The following is a 13,630-nucleotide window of genomic DNA, read 5'->3' on the forward strand; positions in this document are numbered from 1 at the left end:
GTCTGACTGCATTTATGAGAAAATCTGCCTCCATCCATTTGTGAGAAAAGCCATCTGGATGCATTCAGGAGAAAATCTGTTTCAATGTATTTGTGAGAAAATCTGTCTCCATCCGTTTGTGAGAAAATTTGCCTGATTGCATTTGTGAGACAATCCACATGTATTCAGGAGCTGTATGCACTAGATGTGTTTGTTCAAGGGCTAATTGCAGTTATGTTCACATCTACTGTATTTGTTTATGAAATATGATTTAAATTCGTAAAATACAATAAGTTAGTTTGTTAACACCACTGGGGTTTTGCTCAAAGTGACAATTGTTTTTACAAAGTGGTTTTCTTTGTTTGTGAATTGAGTGATTCTTTGTTAAGCAGATTGTATTTGTTTGCAAAATGCTGGATTTGTTTGTGAAATATTGGCACAGTTTTCGCTTAGGGAAATATTCCTAAATCATAGTATCGCAATATATTCTATGGAAATTTTATATCAATACATGGGCACCCATGTCAATATATCACAGTAATATCACAGCAGTAAGTTAGCGATATAAAAATAGTGGCATTGCAGATAAGTTGACTTGTTTTATGACTGGTTTACATTAAAGTATTAGTCAGTTGTCAATCACATTTTGCAATAATATTGAAGTGTGATAAACAAACAAAGAAATGTTGGTATTTAGTTACAACATATGTTGCCAAAGTTTTCCTTTGGGGACTTTTTAAATTAGTAAAATATGATAATTGAAAAATGTAAACTGCAATATATTGAACAATGTCGCAATTAATTTAATTAATTCAAATGATTCATTTAAAATCACAATAATAAAGTATCATGATTATGTTGTATTGTGGGGATTACTATAGAAGCTCTTTTATGTATCTCAATTTGGCATTAGGCTTGCAAATTTATTTAGAAACACTAAATAAAAATGTTTTGAAGTGACACCACAGTCTTTATTAACTGACATTTTGCATGAAAAGGAGTAAAAGTTGCTGGTGTTTTACTGCATATAGAGTTCAAATCAGCTGATCCTCGCAGTAAACTCTATATGTATATTTTCATCCATATACAATATTCCAGTCTTTCTCAACCACATTCCTGGACAACCACCAGCTCTGCCTATTTTCCATGACTCCTTAACCACACACACCTGATTCAGATCGTCAGCTAATTAGCAGAAACTAAAAAGACCAGTAATGGGTGTGACAGTCAAAGGAGACATCCAAAACATAAAGTGTTGGTGGTTCTCCAGGAACGTGGGTTTTGAAACACTGCAATATTCTATTCCATTTTTATTGAAAATAGTCAGAGTAGTGGGTTCACAAAGAAAACTTTGAATAGAAAAATTGCACTTGATGAAACACTTAATTAACCATGAAATGGAAACCATTAAAATTGTGCAATTTTGAAAACCTCATGCACTCGACTGTTACCTCTTTCCTAGTGAAGGGACTCTTATGTTGGATGACAAAATAGTCTTGTAAAATTTATTAAGTACAAGATCCATACGATAAGTGTATAGTATGTAATTCTGATACAGTTTAGGAATTTCCAAAATGGACCAAATGGAACAGTGTCCATGTCTCTTCTCAGTTTGATGATGTTAAGCAAATCAGACAATAATGAAGGACAGAACATTTAATTTAAAATGGGATGCTGATTAGATCGCTCTCGTACACTCACAGATTAAACGGCTCTATTAATGTCTGTGAATGACCACTTCTGTGATTAGAATCGCTCTGGTGTGTGAAACGTGACACATGCTTTAAAGAAGAGCGCAGTGATTAACTGTGTTCATCAGTGCAGATTACTGCAGCCTCAGAAACGAAGCTGGATTTGACCCAGATAACTTCAACATTCAGCATCCATATTACCAGCTCAAAACAATAATCATCACACTACTGACAGATATGTGCAGGTCTGTTCAGTTAGTTTCTTTATATTTCTCCACGAGTTTAAGGGAAACCTTAAAAATGCAATTCTTTACAGCCAGAATAAAAATAATGATATAGATTCCAAACAGAACAGGAACACCGTGGTTAAAAGAGGCTTAAACAGTTGGCTTCACGCCGCTTTTGGAAAATAAAATTGAACCACTCATGAAAGCTGCTCAACAACCATGTTAGATGATAATTAAATAATAACCAGTCCAGTGTTTTATTTTGGCATGAACAGAAAGAAGAACAGTGAATGTTCTCCAGGATCCTGACTATGCACTGATTGTTCGGGCTGAGGATTTGGGAGGCAACGCTGTGAACTCATTGAGCAGTACGACACGGGTCAATATAGCCATCCTTCAAAACCTCTGGGTCAGTCCTGGACCAATCACCATTATAGAAAATACAGATGAGGAATACCCTATGTATCTTGCCACAGTAAGTTTGGAGCGTTATGTTATGTTATGTTATGTTATATCACGTCATGTTATGTCATGTTATGTTATGTTATGTTATATCACGTCATGTTATGTCATGTTATGTTATGTGCGACATTACACTGTTATGTTACGTTGTTATGTTATGCTACGCTATGTTATGTTAAGTTTGGCTGCTACGCTATGTTACGTAATGTTATCCCATGTAATGCTATGTTAAGTTACTTTATGTTGCCACGCTACACTAGTTACAAAATGTTATGTTATACTATGCTATGCTATATTCTCTATATTAAGGTCATGGATATTTACATTAGATGTCGCCTATGCTATTGTTGTCGATTGGAAGGAATGCGTCAATAGAGCCGCCATTTTAGTACAGGGTAGGGCTCCTTTGAAATGAACGTGGGACCAAGGTGCAGTAGAGGACTGTGCCCATCCAGAGCCAGAGATATACACACAAACACACACACACACACACACACACACACACACACACACATATATATATATATATATATATATATATATATATATATATATATATATATATATATATATATATATATATATTGGAGTTTTCCCTGTGGTCAATAGGCAAATATTTTTTTTAATGACATAAATTATAATTTTACATCAGTTTTCTACATTAATGGATAAGTGATCGCACGAGCATTGCTGACAAAGAGCATGTGTTTGTGTGCATGGAAATGCAATATCCTCCCTCCCTGTAAAATCTGATGTAATCCGGAGTCCTGAAACACCCCTCCCTCCCCTGCTTTTACTTCTCATTTTAACGGAGGGAGCGATTCGTTTGTGAATGAATCTCCGTTATGAACGAGATTCACTTAGCCAAAACTAATACAAGTTTCTAGCACCGCAGCCTCTTGTTGTCATATTTCATTTACATTGTTTGCTGATTTAATTCAACAAAACTAGCATATCTGGTATTTAGTGTGAGTTAGGTGTGCTACCTTCCTTATGATCAGTGCACAAAGACTGTATCATCATCCGTATTTGTTTAGCACAAAAGTTTGAAATATACAAAAAAACTAAATCTTACCTATGAAATGTTCTGCCTTTGTGCTTGGTTTTGTTTGTTACTACACCCGTACACAGCGCTAAAGTCTTGACTAGTGCAGCTGAATGACATTTGTCCTGGGAGCACTGTACAAACGTGGCAGCGCTATTGACGCATGCTCGGGGTCGGTATGCGATATCTAGTTTATATATCTATGTATTAAGGTTAGCAGCAGAAGATTCTATTTTCAAGCGCTATTTTTGTGTTTCTTTTTAACATTTTTTTATTATTGTTATAGATGAGAGCAAATAATCCCACTGCACTGTACAGACTGGAACAGAAAGAAAGACTTTCCTTCCCCTTCACCATCAATCAGGATGGAGACATTTATGTTACCGGTCCACTGGACAGAGAAGAGAAAGAAATGGTAAATGAAAAGCTTGCAAAGCTGCACTGGAAGAGAGAAATCATACATACCAGACTAAAAACTGCAATAACCATTGAGTGTTGAACCTGAATATGTTTGTGTTTTAGTACATACTGGTAGTCATAGCAGAAGATGAACAGGGTGTGGAGCTGGAAAAACCCATGGAGATTCCTGTGCTGGTGCAGGATGTCAATGACAACCCTCCTATATGTGATGAAGCTTTGTTTGAGGTGCAGGAAAAGGAGCCCGTAGGTAATGATGTCAGACTATTTACACACATACTTTATTTGCATCAGTTTAAAGATGTGTATGGGAGGGGTGTAAAAAACAGATTTGAGGTAGTGATGCAGGCATGCCATGATATGGGTGTGCATTAGTTTCTAATAAATCAATGTTTTGTTAATTATTATGGTAAAGCTTTGTTTATTAAACAGAGATTGTTTAGATAATTTAATTTAAAGAGCTTAAGATGTGTGTTAGTGAAAACTAGTCTATGTTATAGAATCAAAATCAAGCACTCAACACCCCTGCATGTAATGAATTTGCCGGAAAATGTTTGTTTGAAAATGTAATTCTTACCTATTCCCTACCCTATAACCAAACCATAACTGTACATTATTCCCAAAATCAAAGAGATAATAGTTGAATAACAATCATGTAGAAGTGCATAAACTTAATTGTAAGCCCAAGCTTAACATAAACGGTAAACATATGCCTTAATTCTGATTGGCTAATTGGAATGTTTTCCCAGAGATGGGTTGCAGCTGGAAGAGCATCCACTGCGTAAAACATATGCTAGATAAGTTGGCGGTTCATTCCGCTGTGGCGACCCCAAATTAATAAAGGAACTAAACCAAAAAGAAAATGAGATAATGAATGAATAAATGATTGGAATGTTGTTCCAGGATCAACATAGATGTTAATCCAGGATCATGTCCTACTTGGTGAAATCAGGTTGGCGCAACACCCCTGTAGTATCATATGACAGAACAATTTTTTTTTTAGATCTAAATTCTTAGGGCTACACTTACTAAACAATGCAGTTTACCATGCATTTACCATGCCATACCATGTTTCCCATGCTCATTGGAAATACGCATCTCTTCCTTACTTTTTTTGCAAAATCTAAAATATGTTTCTTCAGGTACATTAAGATTTAGTTGCACATTTTAGATGCCCTTTCCACTAGAGGGGCGCTGTCTACATTTGTATCGTTTTTGTTTTACCTTGATTTTACATTGCTTTTTTCTCTTTTGTGGAAATATACCTCTCCTGGCTTGAACCCAAGCACTCTGCATCACAAGCAAAACATTGTTCATATAGAGATCGATAGGGGAGGCAAACATATTGAGAGGGGTCTGGCTGCAGACTTGGTGCAGTGCAATCTGGGCTGCATCCAATGCTTTTTTAATGGGCTCACCTAACCCCACCCCTAACCCTACCCGTCACAGTGATGTCACTAGCTCCATTTGAGTGCATTGTGTCTGACATTGCATCGCTAAGTGATGCAGTCTCAACTTGCATCATAAAGGCTGCATCCAGATAGTATTGAACGTATTTGATTACAGATAGACACTGTTATACATAGACACTGTTGTTTTGTGGTATTTATATGGTATTGTGCAAGGAACAGTGCAAAAAATTATCATTTATTAATTTAATTCATCTTAATTTCTATAGCGCGTATGTTCTACTTCACAAAGTAGATTGTGTCAAAGCAGCTTAACATAGATAAATTTCTAGTAAATTGAAGTTAATTCAGTCCAGTTTTCACAGTTGATGTTCAGCTAGTTCAGTTCACTTTAAATGTAAATGTCACTGCTGAAAGCCAAACACTAAAGAGCATCTCAATCGATGCGCAACGCCACTAGTCCTAAACCAAGCAAGCCAGTGGCGACAGTGGAAAGGAACAAACTTCACCATTTGATGAAAGTAAAAGAAAAAAAAACTCTAGAAATATTGTTGACAATATCTCCCTGCTAATATCATTAGTGTGAAAAGAAACACAATTTGTTGGTGTCATACTGCACCGTAGTGTTCATTTTACCTAGAAACTGCAATGGTGAAGTATGTGGAAGGAATTTTTTTCAGTTTCATAATAATGTTTGTATATATACAAAACATTTTTATAGCATTGCCTTTAAAAAACACGTCCATTCAATTTCAATGCTTATTTTGATTTGCTTTTAAGTCAACCGTGAGTTTGTGATGCTGTTTTCACTTTGCACTTCACACTTCTGTGTGTTTCACTTTGTGGCCCTGATTTGAAAAGGAGGCAGAGTCAAGGGAACTTGGGCATTTGCGGCAGACACATACCTGTATCCATTTAAGCAACATCATCACCTGGAGACACAGTATCACCAAAGTGGTCTTACAGCCCAGTAGGTCTGGGCCTGCCGTAAACAACCAAGTTCCCTTGTAATGTTTGGTTTTGTAGAGGCAATGCTATGAAAAATGTTTTGCAAATATTAGTTGTTGTTTTTTTTGCACTGCTTGTTTTTTTTTTTTTTTTTTTTAAGCAAATGTCAATTTTATTTTTTTCAAAACTTTCCTTGGCAGTTCATTATTTTTGTTAGCAAAATTATATTTGTTTGTCAAATTAATTTTCGCTTTGTAATTTTTTTTAGATTTGCATTTGTTGTTTATTTATATTATTTTTTTTAGCTCAATACTTTATTTTTTGTTTGCAAAACTTTCTTTTAATTTGCAAGTATTTATGGCCCTAGATTATCTCCATATAAATCCCAACAGTATTTTTTGTTCCAAAAGAGGACTTGCTTTGACACAAGCTAATAGTTGTCATAGTAAAACTGGCTGTTTGAATAGTATTTGTTATGTCCTCTTTAACTAATTTCAAATAAGATCAGTGTTATGGTTTTACTATCATAATGTGTTTAAAATGTTACCATATCCAGCTTTCAGTAACATCTTGAATCTCAGATTTGTGGTCTCAGACTTTTGAATCCACTTTTATTATTAACAGTTTGCTCCATTCCTTCATTGACATTATTAACAATAATAATATGCATGTGTAGGTAATTCGATTGGTCATCTGCCTGCTCATGACAATGATAAAGAGGGTACACTAAGCTCAGCTTTAACCTACACTCTCCGGAGCCAGACACCCACCAAGCCAAGTGACAAAATGTTCTCCATCGACCCAAACACTGGTGAAATCAAAGTGGCCAATCAAAACTTCCAGAGAAAACAAGTGCCTCAGTATGAGCTCACCTTTGAAGTGACTGATCAAGGTAAAACAGCAAACCAAAATCAATGAAATGAAAATATCAATATATGAAGAGAAACGTTCATCCTAACGTTTCCGCTTTTTTGTAGTTTACCTCACGAAATGTAAAGCAATCATCAAGGTGATCGATATCAATGATGAGATCCCTATCTTCGAGAAAAACGATGTATGTGCTTTTATTTGACTACCTACATAAACTGCGATCAATAGGTTGCTGAATCTCTGCTCTGATTTGCTTTCTGCTTGTTGATTTTTTTCTGTCTCATGTCGCAGTATGGAACTTACAGTGTTCCCGAACTGGCTGAAGTGGGCACAACTTTGCTCAACATTAAAGCCACAGATGCGGATGATACAGGAACAGGAAGCTCTAGAGTGGAGTATCACATCACAGCTGGAGACCCTCAGAACCTCTTCGCCATTGAGGTTGATGAAGAGACTGGAGAGGGCAGAGTCTACATCGCTCAGGTATCAACACTCTACTTATGATAAGGATCCTTTTTCAGAGTGCAAAAATTGTACATTCATCATGCTTTTTTTTATGTCTTTGTTTTCATATTCTCAATCGTCAGCCACTGGATTATGAGCTCCAGAGCGTCTACAATCTTAAGATTGATGCCCGTAATCCCGAGCCCCTGATCGCAGGAGTGGAATATAATGACAGTTCCACTACATCTGTTGTCATTGAGCTGGTGGACGTGGATGAGCCTCCAAAGTTTGAAGTGGAGGGGCTTAATGTCAATGTGCCAGAAAACATCACGGTTGGAACCCTACTAATGAAAGCTGAAGCCAAGGATCCCGAGGGAAAGACTATCAAGTAATGCTGTGCTTTTTTTGTCTACTTTTTTTGAGATTTGAGAGTCTTCTTTTTTATTGAAGAGAGAGAGAGCTTTGTTTTGGTTTTTATATTATACTGGAGCACAAAACAATCTTGTTTTGCACAAGAATATTTTGAAATTATCAAAAATAGTCAAAATTATTGATTTTTATTTTATGCCAAAATGATAATAAAGGTCATGTTCCTACTGTAACTATATAAAAACTATAGTATACTAGTAATATACTATGTTAATTGCTGATAACTTCATCTGGACAATTTTAAATGTAATTTTCTAAACATTTAGATTTTTATTGAACCCTTTTTATTTGTAACCCTTTGTGTTAATTTCTACCACAGCCAACATTAGTCTATACTAACAAACCATACAACAACAAGGTGATTATTTATTCAGCTGCAGGTTTATAAATTTCAATATCATAAAATTGACCCTTATGACTGATTTTGTAAGATTTATATTGGGGTAAACTAAGCCTTTATGTCAAAATAATAACTTTAAATAGATCACTCATGCTCTAAAACATCATGATCATGTTCTCCATTAATTGGATTTTGAATTTATCCAAAAAACAGGAACATCTGGGGCCTCATGTACAAAGACTTGCATTGAATTTATACTAAAACATTGTGTACGGACAAAGCTGTAAATTCAGATGAATGAAACACTGTGCAACATGCACGAGCGCAAAAACCCCTCCCTGCCTCCTCCCCTGTATAAATATGCTAATGATTCCACTTTGGCAAAACCATACGAAAAAGCAAAGACAAAAGCAAGCAAGAAGAGAAACTTCACAGAATGTGAATTGGAGGTGATCCTGTCAGAGGTAGAACAGAGAAAAAACGTGTTATTTGCAAGTTTGTCCTCCGGAATTAATAACAAAAGAAAAAAAATAGGGTGGGAGAGTTTAGCTGACGCGGTTAATGCAGTGGAGTCTAAACATCGAACTGTGAGCGAATTGTTTAAAAAAAAAAGGTCCGGTGTAAAGGTGCAGATTAGGAGGGGAACATCGGGGCACTGTCAAAGTGTGGACCAAACAGGTAAGGGAAAGGGTGATGCTGAACTAACACCCTTTGAGGAGAGAGTTACCTCAATATCCGTCAGTATCCATGTCTGTGAGAGACACAGATGTATTAGAGCTGGGGTGTCAAACTCAATTCCTGGAGGGCCGAAGGCCTGCACAGTTTAGTTCCAACCCTGCTCCAACACACTAACCTTTAGGTTTCAAACAAGCCTGAAGGACTCTATTAGTTTGATCAGGTGTGTTTAATTAGGGTTGGAACTAAACTGTGCAGAGCTGCGGCCCTTTTGGAGCTGAGTTTGACACCTGTGTATTAGAGGAACACTTTGTTAGGGCGGTATAGCAGCACCCCTCCGCTCTTATCAAGGCAGTGCCACCAGCATATTGGCTGCCCAATCACCCGCTCTACAACTGACCGAGTGTGAGAATGGGCATCATTTTTTCTGCACTTTTGGTCAGTTAGTGGGTTGTTGAGGGGGGTTAACAGCCACGTCTTAAATGGATAACCGTGACCTCCTGATATGCAGTTAAATAATTACGCTCAATAAAATTAAATAAACAAACTTAGCTGAAATAATATCTTTAAATACATCACTCTCCAAGAAGCCACCCATTGCCCACCCTGCCACCATGGAGCCTCCTTACTATCTCTCTTTCCAAATTTGGACCCAACCCAGCACAGAGCTCCAAAAGAGTATAGCTCTTGGAAATCTGAAACGGCTAATAAGCCAGTTTCCCTTCGGATTCGATCATTGACAATGTCCTCAAATAAGGCCAACACTCCCATTGCCATAGACTAAAGGTTGTATACATATGCAAATGCTTTTATATGTTCTAAATCACATAAATGGTAAAAAAAAATAAAATTAAATTACCCTTTTTATCAATTATAAATGAATAGCAATGTTTTTTTACATGTGTTGCTGCCATACTTTGTAGTGTGCAATTTAACCTAATTGCCTCTATGAGTCGCCAATGGAAACAAAACAAACACACACAAGAAATACACGTACGCCAGACATGAAGTTGGCGTGGACCAACGCACATTCTCACCGTAATTTCATCAATAATAAATCCAAAGATGAGCGTGAATCCTGGCTTGCGCAACGTTTTTGTTGGTACGCAGCTTTGATACAAGAGGCCCCTGACCTTTTTTTCCACATGAACAATATGACAATATGAAAATTTAAAGTGTTACTTCAGCTAAAAAATAATTTTTCTCACCCTCAAGTGTATTGTACCTCAAGAGTTTCTTTTTTTCTGTTAAACACAAAGGAAGATATTATGAATGGGTATTATTCATTGGCATCCTTAGTAGGAAAAACACTTTCTCAAATATAACCTGAAAAAGAAATAAAGAAAGTGAAACAAATAAAAGGTGAGTTTATGTTGACAGAATTTTCAATTCGTGATGAAATAACCCATTCATCACTTTAACAAAAAAACACTTTAGAATCTATAACTTTATTGAGTAGCTTTAAAAGGCTTTTTACATCTCATATTTTTATAGCGTTCTGACAACTTTATCTCCAGCAATACTTCTAGCCTGGTTCCTCAGTTTAGTACTGCTATTTATTAATCACTCACCTGAAATGTTCTGTTTGCTAGGTTTAAGATGGAAGGAGATGAACACAAGTGGTTGGAGCTGAATGTTGACACTGGAGAGCTGAAGACTAAAGCAGCGTTGGACAGAGAGACAGTGGATCATCTCACTCTCACAATCACCGCTTATGAGACCGGTCAGAAACCAGCAGAGCTCTGATGCAGGCGAATGTCATCTGGTCAGTTTAAAAACCAATGTCTTTTCTTTTCAGAGGGAAACAAGATGGAGGCTGAGATGAAGGTGGACATTCATCTGCAGGATGTAAACGACAACTACCCTAAACTCCAGAAGACACAGGGCTTCATCTGCCTTCAGGACATGACCCCCTTGACCCTCACTGCTATGGATAAGGACGCAGACCCCTACGGAGAGCCCTTCACGTTCGCCATCAGCCGAAAATCACAAAACTTTGAGATCAAACCTGTGGATGGTGAGCAGATCTTTGGTTTAGTCTATGACTTATTAAAAGCGCTATTTTCATTCATTTATTTATTTCCAAATACTTTTTTATTAAAAGTTTTTAGTGCAAAAACATGTCAGAAATTTACATTGAATAATAAGATAATATCTATTATTCATGTCATTTATATAATGTATACAAAAATAATAAATAAAATTAAATTGTAATTAAATAAATAAACAAACAAACAAATTAAATAAAATAAATTATTTAAAAAAATAAGAGCATAAAATGCTAAATTATTTTACAAAAAGGCAGATAACATTTCTTTTGTCCAGGCTGAGTCTAACAGGCAAGCTTTCAGTCTTAGAAACATAGAGGTTTCTAGATAATCAAAGAAAAGAGTTCAGATCAAATAGAAAGGGTTTGTTCATCATAGCTGTGAAGATGTTCAAGCAGCTATTTTTTTAACTGGGGTTTTTTTTCATTAATCTACTTTACAAGGATACATTTTGAGCAAGGTAAACCAAAATTTGTACAGTAGAAGGTCTCTGTTTCGAAAATTATAAGGTACATCATCATTGAGACCCAGTAAGACCCATCCATTTAAAAATGAGATAAGATGAGTAAAGATGAAAAGTTGAGCTGAAGCCTAATCAAGTCCCACAACTGCTGTACAAGAGGACAACTCCACATACGAAGACTGAAAGATCCAATGTCCGATTTGAAACACAGCTCAGACAGACCAGGACTCATTATATGTAACCTCAGGTGTAATAAACAGTCTATGTAAAAGTTTTAAAACGGGTATTTTAAGATGTACAGTATAATTAAAGTTCCAATGCAATCAAACTGTACTCTTCTTTATCTGTACATAGTGCATGTTATAAAGGATCCTGTGCATTTCATTATTTTGTAAAAATTTAATTGCTTAAAATCTTCAATCATATATAACCCTCCAAACGACTTTTCTTTACTTCTGGTCACATAGAATACCTTTAGGGCGTGGCTATGAGAGTGTGTGTCATTTCTGCTTTGCCTTTATCCATTCGTCAATCATTTTTCATTTTGTTAGCGACACACAGCTTCCATTTATCCAATCAGTTACCAAAGGAGAAAATCAGGCACCGCAATACTTTTTTTCTAATTTCAGACCATTTCAAGTAGATGTAGAGAAAAAAATGCACATCTTAACTTTCGTTTCATGATGACTTTAAATGGTTTTTATTTATATTATTTAATTTACTTTCATCTATAAAGCTTGAAATCTGGTCATACAGCAGGTGATGATTGATGCTTGAATGCTGTGTTTATGAATACTCAACTTTTTTTTGCCACTATGTGAACAGCTTGAAACAAAGCTTAAAAATCAAGACATTACCCAAATTCCTAGGTTGATTCGAAAAAGGATGTTGTTGGAATATCTAGCCATTCCATGCGTGTCCAATAAAAAATTTTCTTCAATGTCAAAAATATTAGTTATTTATTAGATACAGTAAATAGTTCAATAACAGAGCTCTGGGTTAGAGAACACCAATACAATACAAGAATTGATCACATTTTACAATACGGTTCATTAGTTAATGTTAATTAATGCATTTACTAACATGAACAAACAATGAACAATACATTTACGTCTGTATTTGTTCATGCTAGTTAACGTTAGTTAATGAAAATACAGTTGTTCATTGTGAGTTCATGTTAACTCATGGTGCATTAACTAATGTTAACAAGCATGGACTTGGATGTTAATAATGCATTAGTAAATGTTCAATTATGATTAATAAATGCTCTACATGTGTTGGTCATGATTAGTTCATGTTAGTAAATGCATTAACTAATGAACCTTATTGTAAAGTGTTACCCAAGAATTATATTCGGAAGGTTCGCAACCATTCGACATTTCCCAGACTCCAGTATTTATACACAATTACATTAAAAGGTTTGGAATTCTTAACTTGTCAATCATTCTGCAGTCCTCAGGCACCCGCACCCACACATACTTCCTCTTTTCTACAAATTCTTTGCTCAAGTTAAAAGCATAAAACTTCTCAACTGCAGAGTTCAGTTTCTGCTAATGGTGTCACGATCCTCAAAATCCTCGATTCGATTACATTTTCGATTCTAAAGGCACGATTCGATTCGATTTTCGATTATGAATAATTAATTAATTAATGACCAATTAATTATTTGTAGCCTACCGTTTAAACTACCTGACCTGCGTGGTCTTTGTTTTACCCATAAACAAATCATACAGTAAATGAATAAAGGCAAGATACACACATAATTACCACCTGTCAATCACTTTTTCTGCGGGACTCATGAATAGTGATCTGTGTCGTTATAATGGCGTCGGTAAAAAAAGACGCACAACCAACAGGAACCAGCCAACAGTATCTGAGGTGTTCGCTAAAATGACTAAGTACAAGTGAGTGAAAGACTGAAGCAGTCTACTGATCCTATGACTGCCTGAACCCGATGTCTCGAGCCCATGGCTGTTTGTGTGCGTCTGTGTCTGTGTGTGTGTGTGTGTGTGTCAGAGGTAGAGAGGAAGGAGGGCTGCTTAGAAATGCTACACGCCACTGTGGATGTCAAATCGTTGTCGTTCTAAAATGCCATTTAAAAACAAAGACAGTGTAAACAGGGCCTGAGTGTGTACTTTTCGCGAGCGGATTTGCAACGGGGGCGGGCGGAGGATCGCGATGCC

General features: G+C 36.2%; 1 protein-coding gene across 2 annotated transcripts in view; it reads left to right on the plus strand.

Moving 5' to 3' along the window:
* cdh17 (cadherin 17, LI cadherin (liver-intestine)) overlaps window positions 1-13,630 on the plus strand; it is a gene marked incomplete at its 5' end in the record, with an annotated part of 28,622 nt that overhangs the window by 11,605 nt on the left and 3,387 nt on the right. For both annotated transcript variants that reach the window (NM_001423696.1, NM_194422.1), the window contains 9 exon segments: window positions 2,173-2,372; window positions 3,691-3,819; window positions 3,927-4,071; window positions 6,855-7,070; window positions 7,156-7,232; window positions 7,340-7,531; window positions 7,636-7,880; window positions 10,529-10,659; window positions 10,735-10,953. In NM_001423696.1, coding sequence (NP_001410625.1) covers window positions 2,173-2,372; window positions 3,691-3,819; window positions 3,927-4,071; window positions 6,855-7,070; window positions 7,156-7,232; window positions 7,340-7,531; window positions 7,636-7,880; window positions 10,529-10,659; window positions 10,735-10,953 — 1,554 coding nt within the window.

Source organism: Danio rerio, chromosome 16 (assembly GCF_049306965.1).
Source record: "Danio rerio strain Tuebingen ecotype United States chromosome 16, GRCz12tu, whole genome shotgun sequence".
NCBI lineage: Eukaryota > Metazoa > Chordata > Actinopteri > Cypriniformes > Danionidae > Danio > Danio rerio.